General features: G+C 49.3%; 1 protein-coding gene across 1 annotated transcript in view; it reads left to right on the top strand.

Moving 5' to 3' along the window:
* Positions 1–14,412, top strand: part of LOC144120483 (uncharacterized) — a 95,741-nt gene that overhangs the window by 58,484 nt on the left and 22,845 nt on the right. The window contains exons 4-5 of the mRNA XM_077652915.1: positions 12,381–12,554; positions 13,161–13,191. Coding sequence (XP_077509041.1) covers positions 12,441–12,554; positions 13,161–13,191 — 145 coding nt within the window. The 5' untranslated portion in view covers positions 12,381–12,440. The remainder of the gene's footprint in view (positions 1–12,380; positions 12,555–13,160; positions 13,192–14,412) is intronic.

The raw sequence follows: 14,412 nt of genomic DNA, 5'->3' as shown, positions 1-14,412 counted from the left end.
TTTGTTTTCAAGCCGTAAAGGAACGGCTTTTCTTCTTGGCCCCTTTCACAATGTGTACGTCATGTTGTGAAGAACAAATAAAAATGAATGAATGAATGAAATGCCTCCGACAGATCGTGCAGTTTCGCATCACGTGACGAGCTCCAGCTACGAAAGGAATCCGCTTCGCGCAACTCGAGAATAGCTTGCCTTGCTTGGTGGCTGAACTGAAGATCCGCGCTTGGCACAACGACGCTTAACAGGCGGAAAACGGTCCGAAGAAACGAACGCCAAAATTATTCGTTTTCGCAGTTCTTAGATAACAAAAGATCCTAGATTTTTTGTCTTTCAGTTAGAAAAGAAGAGAGAGCGATTCCCTTGAAATCGAGGAGATGATATCTGGCCTGCAGAATGCAGAACGGGATCACATGGCCACAAGTGGCACATTATTATTACCTGTTATCACAGTGTCTCCTCTTAACGTGTCGTCCTCCTCCATGGCGGTCGCTACCTTTGTGCCATGAGCCTTAGATACCGATTCTCCTGACACAGCTATTGGTGTGGGGATAAATGCGAGGAATAAATGGAATGGGCAAGAAGAACCCATCGCGGAGGTGGACCTGGGAACTACGTCGCATGTGCCCCGAACAGCCTTGGCGCTACGCCTCCGTTTCGCGCCCGCTGGCCGTTTTTGGGGCTTCGTAATGGACGGCGCCGTGCGGCGTAGGCGTCATCGTCGCCGCAGGAATGTCGCCACCGCGGAGGCAACGCATATGAGGGGGCTTTCCTTCATATTCCTGCCCACATATCAGGGCGTGCCTCGCGAAGAGAGTGCCGGTCGCACAAGATCGCCTCCCTGCTGTTTCCCACAACTCCGATTATTCCGTGCAGTATAATATATGTATGAGAGGTGAGGGCTCTACACGAGAGGGTGCGACATGACGCTCTTCAATCTCGGAGCAGCAGTGCGCACCCATATTATCTTCTCTTGTTCCAGCGGCGGGGTCGAAAAGTAACGCTTTTGGATATCAGACCAGAAATATCGCTGCTCGATTCCGCGCACAGTTTCTAGTTCTGGGCGTCTATGCTGAAACTATCAAGAGGAAACCATCAGAAAAATGCTAAGGGATGGCGGAACAATGCTGAGCATTCAGGAAGAAAATTCTTTTTGCAATCCAGGCAAATCGGGGAGAAGGTCACGCATTTATGGTGGTGGTTTGATACCACACCTAGCTTGAATGTTCGCTTTCTCTCTCTCCATCTACGTTGGCTGTCTAGGCGAGACGCGCCTATGTTTCCGGAGCAGTGCATGTAATTTGCCCGGCGCGATGTGCTGGTGGCGAGGAGTCGCGGCTGCCTTCGCCGCACCTGTCACACCTGCGATTATGATTTGTAGAGGAGAATTCCGAGAGGCCCGGTAAACACGCCGTCGCGTGCTCTCTGCGCCTTGTGTTCCCCCGCAAAGGTGCGTGCGGAAGCCGCTTGGGCTAATATATTCCGCAACTGGGCCAACCTCTAACAAGCAAGCTAGGCGCTCCACTGTCTCTCTTTTTTGCCTCTCTCTCTTAAGTGGTTCGAGATCTTTGTGTCCAATTTAAGCTCCTTCTGCCGACTGGACACCTGCAGCTTCTGCGTAATGTGATGAGTGCACGCCATTAAAATTTTCTGGCCTGGGCTTCCCAAGGCTTATATAGCGTAAAATTTATATACTGAACCCCGAGCAATTATATTTGAGCAAATTGCTGAGGCGATCTTGCACGAAGTCTTGCTTGGTCCAGACAAACTTGTCTTGACGAAGCTAGACAACAACTGCAGTTCAAGCGTTCAGTCGCAGTGAAATGTCCCATGCGAACTCCTCAGATACTAGGGTTTACCCCATTAATACTGTACAGCGCCCAGAAAACCATGGCGGGCCCTCAGCAAACCATGGTGCGTTTTCACAGTGACGGAACAAACCAGAAAACTACGTGCCATGCTTCATCCAGCTTCCCGCGCGGTGCATGCAGATTTGTACTGGGATTAGATGTAGCTGGAAAACTGTGTGCTGTATATAGACAAATAAGGCTCATGAACATGACGAACGAATCCCACCAGCTAGCATGCCGCAAACGGCAATCTGGCGACCGTATATGTTCAGGTGGATAAGGAAGGAGCAACATCAAAGAAGGGAATGAGGCTAAATATTCATCAGAGCTATGCATGTGCGCGCGCAACCGAAGTATTGCACCAGTGGGCGGCGGCGGGACCCCCAAGGGTGCCAGGAAGGTACGCTGCGTCGAAGGGAAAAGTCGCATAACGCACGGACGTGCCGGCGCGTGACGTGTGACAAGTAGACCGTGCAGTGACTCCCACTCGCTCCTTCTCTTTCCCTCTCACCAGCTTACTCGGCGGCGCCGCGATTTCGGGCACGGAGCGTCCTTCTTCCCCCTCCGCATCCTCCTCCTCAATGCGCGCTCATCCGTCGATTTCCGGCGGATGCACTTCCGACAAGAGCCCCCCTTTTCACTCTTACGAAATTAGCCGCATCGCAGAGCCGCACGTACGCTTCGCGGACTCTGCGGGGCACTTTCTACGCTGTGCACGGCGTCGTATGACGTGACAGAAAACTGCCTGCTATCAAGGATGTTATCCACGTGGGCCTCACCCATTTAGGACCTGGAGTGGATGCTCTCGTGAGTGCGTGGGAGCGCGGTACAGTTATCGCAGCCGCTTTTGAGGCACAAACACCAAATTTTTGCTTGCTTGTTTTCGTCTTTGAAGCGACGAATTAAAACATTAGTATACAGGGATTACCACGTGGCGTTTCCCTACGACTGGTCAGTAATTTAAAATTGCAATTTTTCTTCATGCTCTTTCGATTTCGGCTTCAACAACCAAACGATGGCTGTGGCCTGAAATGTGAGTTAGGTGACGTGAGATATAAAAAAAGCTGCACTGTAATCGCTACACATCATCATCATCATCATAATCAGCCTAACTACGTCCACTGAAGGACAAATACATTTACCACATTGAATACCACGTGGTGATTCATGTATTCTAATTTTTTTTATGCCTCATTAGAGAAAAGAAGGCATGCAACTAATATTATGTGTCTATACTCGTTTAACACTTGTGAGCGTTTCTTCGTGGTGGTCTATATCATGTCATCAGGCTGACTACGCCCACTGCAGCTAGGACAAAAGCCTCTGCTATATCCCTCCAATTAACCCTGTCCTGTGCCAGCCGCGGCCACACTATCCCCACATACCTCTTGATCTCATCCGCCCCCCTAACTTTCTGCCGTCCCCTGCTACGCTTCCCTTCTCTTGGAATCCACTCCGTTACCGTGTCCCTAACCACCAGAGGTTATCTTGCCTTCGCATTACATGCCCTGCCCAAGCCCATTTCTTCCTCTTGATTTCGAATAGAATGTCATTAACCCGAGTTTGATCCCAGACCCACGTTGCCCTCTTCCGGGCTCTATGCTAAACCTATAAGTTTCCTTTCCATACCTCGCTGCGCTGTCCTTAACTTAAGCTGAACCTCTTTCGATACCACGTATTCGATACCATGTATCGAGCGTAATTAGTGCCCCACAAAGGTGACATGCTCTTTTTCTCCGTGGTGGCTGCAAGTGCTGGAAGGACGCAGAGTTGAATGCACAAGTCGAGGCAAAGGGCCGCGATTGTCTTGTGCTTCGCGAGCCTTCAGGCGCGGAAGACAGATATGACGCGCACGACTCGGTTTTTTCCCGCCTGAAACTAGAACGCGGGAAGCAACCGTGTGAAGCTCGCCATTCCGTTGCGTTCTGCGACAGCGCGCATTCGCTTACACAAAGACGTGGTTGCAGTGGTCACCTTGTCCAGGTGCCTCAAGGGTCCAACTTATGTTCATAAAAAAAAAAGTACCTTCTTTTATTTACTTCATTCATGCAAAACCACGTGATGAAGAGGTGGTAATAAAAATTTTGGTCTGCCAAACTATGGCTTGATGCTGTTAATTGAGCGAGAAACTGTCGTACGGATCTACGCATTATATCTGCTGTGACTGTTGAGGTTATTGTATTAGCCGGGCCGTCTGTATACTGATAGTAAATGCTAGTGGCTTCTCGCCTCCTCACTCTCCTTTTTCTCATTTTTTTTGTGACATCACAAAACTACTGATTACACTGTTGGTTATGCTGGCTGATGTCTCCTAAATAGCTTGTCACTGTAAAAGGCAGCCCGCTGGTGGCTTGGTAATTCCACATTGCACAGGACGTTCCACAGCCATCTATTTCATTTTGTGTGTGTGTGTGGGGGGGGGGGGGGGGGGTGCAATGAGGTGCGAGGAATCTCAGTGCGTTTCGTCCACAGGGCGCTACGCCGCACACCTCCGACAGGAACGGTCAGAGTCATATCTACAGCGCTTTTGTATAGGCATACACATTCATCTTTAAGACAGGCGTCTCTTGGGCACTTTTCTGGTAGCATTTCTTTTCAAGCTAATCTGTACCGGGCCATTATTTATGGCAATAAGCAACATTTCTTTTAGTCAGACGACGGCCACATTTAAACCACGTTTTCGTTTATAGGGCAAGTTTGTTAAATCCAGAACTGTCTTCAGAGGAGTAGCGAAGACAAAACAGCCAACAGCGATTAAGGAAAGCCATGGAGAGAAAGAGAGAAAGACAACTTTATTGCGCAGCCAAAGTCCTGATCTCCGTCTCAGGTCGGTGAGTTGAGCCTTCGGCTCTGCGCTGTACTGTGGTTACCGAACACGTTGTGGCTAATGTGGGCGACGATCTGTGCCCGCAGTGTTGGGCGTAGTGAAGCAGGAGGAGCGTCCAGCTCTACCACGAATAGTGTATGTGGAGGGGGGAGGGGGGGGGGGGGGTGAAAACAGAAGATCGAACGGACATAACGGAAATAAATCAACAGAACCGACCACCGGATTGCAAAAGACGAGCGCAGAACACACGGAACCACGAAAGCCGAATTTTTGGAGTTAAATGCGGCGCACTAAATAGCCCCGTTTTTCATCCCGTTTAACAAAGAAGAGCGTTCGCTACGGAAGAAGGGGCGGTGGGAAAAGCCGTGCTAAAGGTTCGCCGACTCGGCTCCAACGCACGTGCGCGCTCGACCGGGAGCCTGCACGGCGTGGCGGACATTCCCACGTTCGCCTTCGCGCTGCGTGGACGCGGGATGCGGGGGCACAGATAGCTATCGGGGCGAAGCTGCAGTTTTATGGCCTTATTGAGCCCGACTCGTAAAACTTCCTATAGACCGGCGGCACATGACCGGTCCGAAAAGCTCGCGCTTTTGCCGCGGCGCTCCTGCTGCGACGGCTGTGACCGGGCCCAGTGAAGAAAAGCCGGTATCTTCAAACAAAACACTTCGCTCTATATACCCTCCAAAGAGACGGCCCATTTCTAATACGCCTCGAGAAAAGGAGAAAAAAAAAATACGCGCCAGGCCATAAATTTGCCAGTGAAAGGCATTCCTTGGCGCTCCAGCGTGAAATATCCATCACCGAGACAGGTATTAATGGCCGCATCTGTGGCGCGAAGTGCGTTCTTGCGCAATTTTTTCTCGGGAGTGGGGCTGGGGCAAGAAACTGGTGGCGCGGGGACACACTACCCACGCTCCGATTCACGTGCGATGACCAAGCGTGCGACGGAAGGCCAGACAGGTGTTGCTTGTTTGCATAAAATCTACGGCTACTGTCAAGCAGCCTCGTGTGGCATTATTTCACTCGGTCGTAAACTTACGCACAAATAGAACGCAAGAGTCGGTGCTTTCTAACCCCGCCATTGTGATCAAATGTTCTCCCCGTTAAATTTCTGTTTTCAAAGTAAGGCTACAATCTTCAACTTGACGTATACCTAATCCAAATAATCGCATCATGTTCATTCATTGAGTATCATAAGAATGGCGGGTTTGGGTAACCACTTACCCCATCTGCATTTCTGCTCTTCTATTTGCCTCGCTAGTAAACACGCGAAAGTCCACATGAGAAAGGGAGCAAAAAACAAAATAAACGGCAGATTGCAAGAAAGAATAGTGTAATTAAGCTGTATATCTATGTGTATATTAATCTGTATATCCGGAAATCGTTGGCGAAGCGCTTGAAATGCTCACACCGAGGTCATAGAACAAGGGTTCCGAAAAAACGTCTCCGGAAAAACGCCCTGTTTTCCAAGTAGGAAAAAAATGTCTCCAAACGGGTGCCATTAAACCCCCGTCCCGTAACCCCCGTGATTTGTGCATTTACCTCGTAGGCTGGGGGGGGGGGGGGGGGGGGTCGATTTCCGCTGCCACCGGGTACCCACCGGTTTTCTAGTGGGTACAAGCCTTCCCCTGTCCTTGTGCTCGGCCTATCCTCACTTCTATAACTTCCCTAGGCTTCAGAGTGACGTATACTCTGAGCTCTCGAGCGGAACAGTCTCTGGCGTCCAGTGTTACCCTAAGAGGTTGCAAAAATCCACGCATCTTTAGATGTCATGCAGCCGCCAAGGCTCTTAATGGGGCTAGTTGGTTGCTAGAATCCGACACAGTGTCTAGCGCACGAATAAGACGCACACAGAAGGTAGGTAGACAGGACGCACGCTAGATCTTTTCTTAATTTTTAGACTAAACTGAATTTTACTTCGGAAAGAAAATGTTTATAGAAACATTTTGTCTTCATTTCTCTTTCTTTACTTGCGCCTCTGGCTTCAGTTGCAGTCGCGTCAATGTGTGATAATGGGACACCTAAAAAACGTTACATGTTACAAAAAGCCACGGACGTGACTAAGCCTGATAAGGCTGGAAAGCAGAAGTGAAGAATCATGAAAGATGGAGCATGTTTCCTGTCTGCCTAGCTTCTATGTGCGTCTTCTTTATGCGCTAGCCACTATGTGGGATTCATGCAGCAGCCGTGCATGCTGACTTTCTCAACGCTGTAGACGTTTGTCTACACACCTTTTTCTCCGAAGTGCTCGGGGCGAACGTATCTGCCACACCCATGAAAGCGGTGCAACGCGTGGCAAACGCCCACGCATTATGGGAGCGACGTCAGATTCGGGGACGATGCACGCAGGCGCACCCTGCGAGCTTTCGCCTCGCGCCTCTCTGCAAGTTTTCGCATCAGTTGTCAGCCTTCTTTGTTCCTCCATTCTCACTTTTGCTCGGTTTTCTTCCTTTTTTATTTCTTACTGGGATTTAAGAGGGTGTGTTTGTTTACGAGGAAATGCGTTGGACAAGGCTGTAGAGTAGGTTGTGCGACGGAAAGACAAAAGGGTAAACAGATGTAAGAGGTTCTTTTTATAGAGTGTTTGGTTCGTGTAGTCTCCAGTGGCGCCACTAGTGCATGAACTTTGTCTCCTAGGCCTTATTAAGTGTTAAATTTGCGCTTACGGGAAGTAACAATAAAACTCGGCTAGTAAAACAGTCGTTTCTCTTAAGCAACGCAATGATTTTCGGATGTCAACAGTCACGCAGCACGTAAAATGAGGGTGAAAATGAAAACGGCAGACTGAAGGAGGCGGAAGACACCACATCAATGCTACAGTAGGCAACGGGCAGTCGAACTGGTTGCCAACTGTCCGAAAACTGCACATTCGTGGATTATTTTGCGTTTAGGCAATACACGTATGTAATGCAGCCTGATCCTACTAGGAAACAAAACATAAGAAGTAAAAAGACCGTAACGAACACCCCGACGAGCCGGAACGCTTAGCCAAAGTATTACCGAGGCAGCACGAAACATGAAAAGAAAGAAATAAAGAATTAAAGAACAACACAAGCGTAGTGTTTCCTCTCTTCTAGCAGCTCATAGGCACTTACTGCCAATCAGACGCTGTCAAGAGCGTTGGCAAGAGCCAAGGCTGTTCGCTGGCCGTCCACTTATCGACCCGGCAAGCGCACCAGTATCGATGGCATTTAAATAACCGATGCTGAACAGGAGCGACTGCTGCAATCCCGGACTTGCTAATCAGGGTTCCTCTCAAATAGGTAACCTGACCGCGTGCCTCGACAGCTCAATTAGTCAGCCCTGGCAGCAGGCAACTGAAAACTGAAAAGCGTACGAGGACTTCCTTCGTACAGTCAGCTGCTGAAGCAAATTTATAGATATCTTTTTGTTTTTCATTTGGGCTCGTTGCTCTTGCTATCAAGTGAAGATTGGTATGATCGAATGTTAGTCCGTTGTTAGCAACGCAAGCTGCGGTTAGAGTATACGGAAAGCTCTTGCAATTTTTCTCTCGTTCCCGCAAATCTGTTAAGATCTAGTGCTGTTTATTTATTGACAGTAATGCGACAGTAAGAGTCTAATGTTTAATCGTAACACGAATTGCGCGATAAATCAACACGAATCCAACTGAAGCTTTCACTGCTCTAGATTGAAAGTACTCTCAGGTCGTCGCCAACCGCAGGGAAGATGGCTGTTGGCGCTTTCCCGCTAGAGTAGAATAACAACTCCTATTCCTACTCCTATTCACTCCTCAATGAATGAATGAATGAATGAATGAATTAGCTGCTGGCGGTTTCCCGCCAGAGCAGAGTGACTGCGTATTTTGATTAACTCACTTCCATCCGCGTTCAATTAATTAATTAATTCCCGTGCTTGTAGGTTGGCCCTTAGGTGGTAAATGTTTTGAGATAAGGAGAAGCCGTCCTGTATTCTCTACCAGATCGATGGTACCTGGTCGTCTACCTCTAGCATTTTCGCTTCGTATTTAGGCTCCAAAACATCGCAATCTGCTCTGCAGTGGTGTCGTAGGCGCAGCGAACTCTCGTCTTCGTCTCACGTCCCCGCGGTCCTCGAGCGGCCGCCGAATCCCTGACGAGCGAGCTCGCGGCCCGAAGGCGTCCCAGGAGACTGGCGTGTCGCGGCGATCCATGTGTCCGCGCATTGCGGCATCCGTCGGGACACGCGCTGTTGAGCAACCGGACGGCTGGCGTGCCGGCCCATTGCGGCGAAGACTCCGTGCAACGATCGAGCCCGGTCCACGAGGTTGGGGAGAGTGGACCCCCCCATCCTCGGCCGAGCGTGCCAGCGTGCGGTCAGCCGCGCGCTCGTCCAAACACTTCACGCCTCAGTGGAGATCGCGCAGGGAGAGTCCGCGCATCGCAGCTTGCTCCGTTACGTAAGAGGATGCGCGCCGCTGCAACGCGGGACTCCGAGCGGCAAACGTGCGAAAAGCAAACAAGGAAATAACTCGGAGCACACAGCCGGAGTGCGTGTCGACACCGCTGCTGCGAGCAGCGCGCGCGTGCGTTTCCTGCCCGTTGTATGCGTTGGGCGCTGGGAGGAGCTAAAAAGGAAAAAAAAAAATCGTAAGACGAGAAGAAGCTAATTCAGTTGGAAAAGGAACCTCAGTGCGTAGCGCTTGTTCTCGGCTTTGCCCGTATTTGGCTTTTACTAACCTTCGAACACAATCCATAGTGAAGACACGCCGACTCACTGCCGCTGGGAGAAGCGAGTCGTGAAGTTCGCAATATATCCAGCTGTGAAGAACGGACCGGCAGAGGGGAAGAACATCGAACACCGAGCATGATGCTAGTAATGTTTGCTTTTCGCTCACGTAAGCTTATTCTTTATTTTTCTGTTTACCAGGAAGGTTTCTCGTTTTTAAGGTAGTGCACGTATCCCGAAAGCCTTTCCAGTCATCCGTATCCGTTCCTTGCTCCACATTGAAATGCACCGGGAGGTCGGTCGTGTAGTTTGTAAGGCTTCGCACTTCAGCAGACTGACAATGCTGCTCCAGGTACAGCTTATTAGAAGAGGAGAAGTCATTGGTCGGCAGCGCGAAGAGTTGGAAAGATATCGCGCTCAGTGGGTAGACTGTACTTCTAGATTTGGTGCTTTAACACGCTCTCACAGAAAACGTGGAATTTTGTCACTCACCCAGGACTGCGTGCATGTGCACTTGTGCGTGCCCTTTACGGGAGAACAAGAATGTCGACGCACAAAGGCACTTAGTTCCGTCCGTGACAATGTCGCCCAAGTTTGCTGGCTGTGTGCCAGCAGCCGCAGAAAAACAATGCACAACATTCAAGTGTCAAGTGAATTAGCTCCAGCGGAACCGGCCAGCTTCGTCAATTGTCCGCAGGGTCAGATAAACCATGGTTCTTCTGTGCCTAATCACCGTCCGCGTCGCAATCCTGGGAAGCTTGGCGTCGCTCAGAGCTCACATGAGTGCGCCTCTGGGGCATGCACTTAATGCTGACCCCGATAGTTTTCCCATTCCTCTCATATAAGGAGAACCTGTTGACCCACGACCGCATTCTTCGTGTCATTATCGTCCAGTAAAATTTGTACGAGTGGCCCTGCAGAGTCAAGCACTGAATCGGTCCCAGCCCCATATCAAACAGGTACTCTTCATACTTGAGCTTCAGGCGGAAATTGCTTGTAGGTACATTATGTAGCTCATTTTCAGGAAAGAAAATGGAATCTTAGATTTTTCTCTCATCACGCCTAGTAGCTTTGAAGCAGAGCGAAAAGTCGGGCATGTTGGTATTGGTTCACTTTGATGGAAGGTCAGCGCAAAAAAAAAAAAGGGGGGGGGGGGGGGTTGGGGCGATACACTTGAAGGCACGCACGACGAGCCCTTACTGTAGCCTCGGTTATGCATATATGCGGTGAAAGACAACGGCGAGAGGAGACCAGTTTTCGGGACCCCAGATTGGGGGGACGGTGCAGAAATGTATATAATGCTTACCACTGTATAAGGCGATATTCAGAGATTGCGGTGATGAATGTAACATTGTTTATTCATCAATTTTCTCTTCTTTGGTAGAGTGCGCGTGGCATCACTACAATGTCACTCGTGATGTCACTACATGCTGACCAATCAGCGCATCGCAGTTACGCCAACGCCGACGTCCCGGAACCGGGAAGCCAGTCGTTCGCAGCAGCTTTCGCTGTAAAAGCATGCGATAAAGTCGGCCTTACGGTAACAGTCGAACTGAAGGGTCAGTCAGCCGTGCCCATGATCGGCGCGATGACGACGCGTCGAACCTAAGCGGGTGTGCACGCATCGTGGGCTGCGATTCTAAGAACTCGTCGAATGTCGCTCGCGACAACCTTAGCGCACTTCGCATTCCGACTTTGTTGCCCAGTCCGAGAGACAGCCTTCGAACGCCCTCCCCAGGTCTTCCTTCGTGGGTGACCGCAGGGGCACAGCCTCAGGGGGGGCTGTCGGTCGCTCGGCCGTCGTACGGCGCGCCGTCAGGAGGCACTAAGGGGGACAAGGATCGCCGGTGGGCGTCGCGGATCCCGCTAACACGCGAGCGGCCAAGGTTGCCGCTCTGCTGCTAGCAGCGGCGGACGGACAATGCCGAGGCAGCAGCAACGACGCCTCCTCGCTTATGGAGAGCGGGACCGCCCCCCTCCTAATCCGAGTGGGGTGAAGAAAATAAAACCACGGCGCCAGTGGGAGCAAGAGCGAAGGCAGAGATCGCAGTAGCCTAAATTGCGCTGTTCCGGGAGCGGCCGTTATATTAATGAACAAGGACGGAAAGTGGGAGGTGCCCTCTTTCTTTCAACTCCTTGAGAGCAGTTCTAACTTCAGTTCAGCGCGACAAGTTGACAACTTATTGAGAATGTGTCATGTTTACACAGTTGCAACATGCAGTCGATTGTTGTAAAAAAAGAAACAACAAAAACACAAGGTCCTGAGAGACACTGTGGTTCTTACGTAGTCCAGAAGTTTTGTGCTTTTTTTTTATCGCGTGCGAAATTTTAATTTCTCCTAGCAAAAAAAAAAAAAAGGTTTTCCGCGTTAACACTGGCTAAATGCGAGAGGCGCAGTTGGGTTTTAGAGCCTACATCCAAACTGGCCGTGGTTTCAGTCCTTACCGCGCGCATTCACACAGAAGGTTTCAAAGAATACCAGGTATGCCACTTCTGCGATTATATGGCGATTGTTTAGTTTGCCAATATAACTGATGCCTATGTAAGTGTTGTGGTCTTTATGCACTGCTGGTAAGAATACCACTTCGCCTGATATACCTTTGTGCGCCTGGCAGGTTCGCTGACGATTGCTTCTCCGGTTCGACCTCCTTCAAAGAAACATTCCATTTAGCATAGTGGATGGGTGCTAAATTTTGCGCAGGGTACGCTACTGTTACGGTGCATAAATCGTCCTGTTCTTTCGTATCTGTAAATGTATCGATCAGGAGTCGGCATCACTTCAGCAAGATGCCACATTTTTTTCTTTTCGCATCCTACGTGAACATTCGGGCAACAACTCAGCAGAAACTTGGACTGCGATGGCCGTTCTACAGTCCCTATTCCCAGTGCTCAGTCCACGTCGTCAAGCTTTCTTCATTTCGTTATTATTTCTTTTGAGACAAAAGCAGAGAGCATTACCTGGTGCTAGGCAATGTTTAAAGCAGCAACTGTGAGGAACCCCTAACGGAACTCTGTCCTACTGTCGTTCTCTTTTCCTTGCTCAGCACCAGAGGCAGCAGCAGCGGGAGTAACCAGCAGCCCGGTCCGTGGAGGCAGCGACGGCGATGCCTTCGGACGGGAGCAGCGCCGGCAGCGGCGTCCGTCGCGTCCGGTCGCCAGAGGCCGGCTCCGGGAACCGCGTCGTCACCCGTCGGTTCGTCTCCAGCCCCGCACCGATCGTGAGTGCAGCAAAGCATTTTTTTGTGCGCTGCGCAGTAAGGGCAGAAGACCACTTTTCTTCCGACTGGTTTACTGAAACTCTTGAAAAAAACGTACAAATCAATCGATGATCAATCAATCAATCAGTCAGACAGTCAATAAATAAATAAATAGATAAATAAATAAATAAATAAATAAATAAATAAATAAATAAATAAATAAATAAATCGCCATTTGCATCACCAACGCTGAGACTCACCGCAGGTGCAACAGTGACCATCGATAAGCCGAGGTATTAAACACCTCGAGTTCTGTGTAGGCGTTAACGCCTTGTGATTACCTGGCATTTTATATGCTTCTGGAAGCCATATGTTTCTGAAGTTCACTTTGTCGCTGACATACGGCCCTAGGTTCACTTTGCATCTACAGAGAACACCAAAGTTGCATAATCAGGAAAAGCGAAGAGTTTCTGTTCATTATTGGGCTCCATTTAATAGTCTGATCGATTTCTTGTGAGAGTTCCAGCAGACAGATAGTTATAGTGATAGAGCAATATTGCCACAATGCTGTGATAAATGCCATTCTTAACAACCATGTTCCCTGCCTGTCTCTTTTCTCCCAAACAGGACTCTGACGTTATTTCTAACACGAAACGAGGTAAGTGGCATTTTGACCCGAGGTATTACCAGGGCCCAATGTCTAGCTTCATTGAAGGGGGAGGTCTCTAGTGATTAGAGCAATGGTGAGGAGGGACACAAAAGGGGGAAAGAGAGAAAGTGGCTGGCAGCCTGTTTTAGACGTTTTAGACAAAGGTGTGTAGTTACAGTGTACAAAGAACTGCATACATTCAGAATGAAAATAAACAAAAATAGTGCGAGCTATAAACATCACTAATCTTCTCCGGCACCCGGGAAATAGAAAGAAAGAAAAATATTCTAAACGGCGTAGGGCCGTTTTGGATTTGGGGATGCTGGAAGCTTTCTTCACTCGTGAAGGTTGCCGTTCCGGGGGGGACTTCGCACTGTGTTTCCCTTTGTTATTGGGCAGTCTTGGGGCTGAGTGGCCAGCTCTGGACTGAATTGTGGTGTGAGGTCACGGGTTTCCCTTTTTCTTCCAGCCTTCTTGTAGTGCTGCCGACGTTTTAGTCTCAAGTTTTAGAAAATATGCTAAAGATTCTTACTAAAGACCTTGGTGAAAGTTTCGAAATGATAGATAGAGGAGATATGTTTCGACCATCACTGACAGGAAGAATGAAAAATGGCTGCATGCTTCAGATTCATGCAGCGTGGTGGGTCTCAGATCCCTTGCAATAGTGGGGGGGGGGGGGGGGGTCCGAGACCCCCCGGGACCTCCCTGACATTACGCACTGGACCGTATCACGCCTGCAAATCTCATGCGGAATCTGAAAGCCACGTGCCATATTTCTATTGTGCTAAAACGACATCGCAAACAACAACAATATATGGACGATACATTGCCTTCAACCCTCTCCTCAGTCTCGCCGCCATGTTTCCAATTTTCTCTGGTATGTGAACGTGCGCACAAAATCAAAAAGAACAAAATGCAATCCCACAAAACGCAGGGGCAGCACATCTAAGTCATTACTTGCTTTTTACCATTTCTCTGTACACTTGCTTACATATGAGGTGTATTCTTGTAGCCTGGACTTCAGATTTAGAAAGGAAAGGTAGATCTTGGAATAATATTACTAATGCAACATTATTGGCGCTGTCATTTAACCGAGTAATTGATTTTAATTAACTGCTGTCGTCGTTCAATAGCATAATTTATACAGTTATACAGTGTCACAAAAAAACCCCAATGGCGGCATTTTGCGATCAAAGCAGAACGCGAAGGAAGCGTTCAGAGAAATAGGTG

The sequence above is a fragment of the Amblyomma americanum genome, chromosome 2 (assembly GCF_052857255.1).
Source record: "Amblyomma americanum isolate KBUSLIRL-KWMA chromosome 2, ASM5285725v1, whole genome shotgun sequence".
Taxonomy (NCBI): Eukaryota; Metazoa; Arthropoda; class Arachnida; order Ixodida; family Ixodidae; genus Amblyomma; species Amblyomma americanum.
This window is presented reverse-complemented; position numbering and strand designations above follow the sequence as displayed.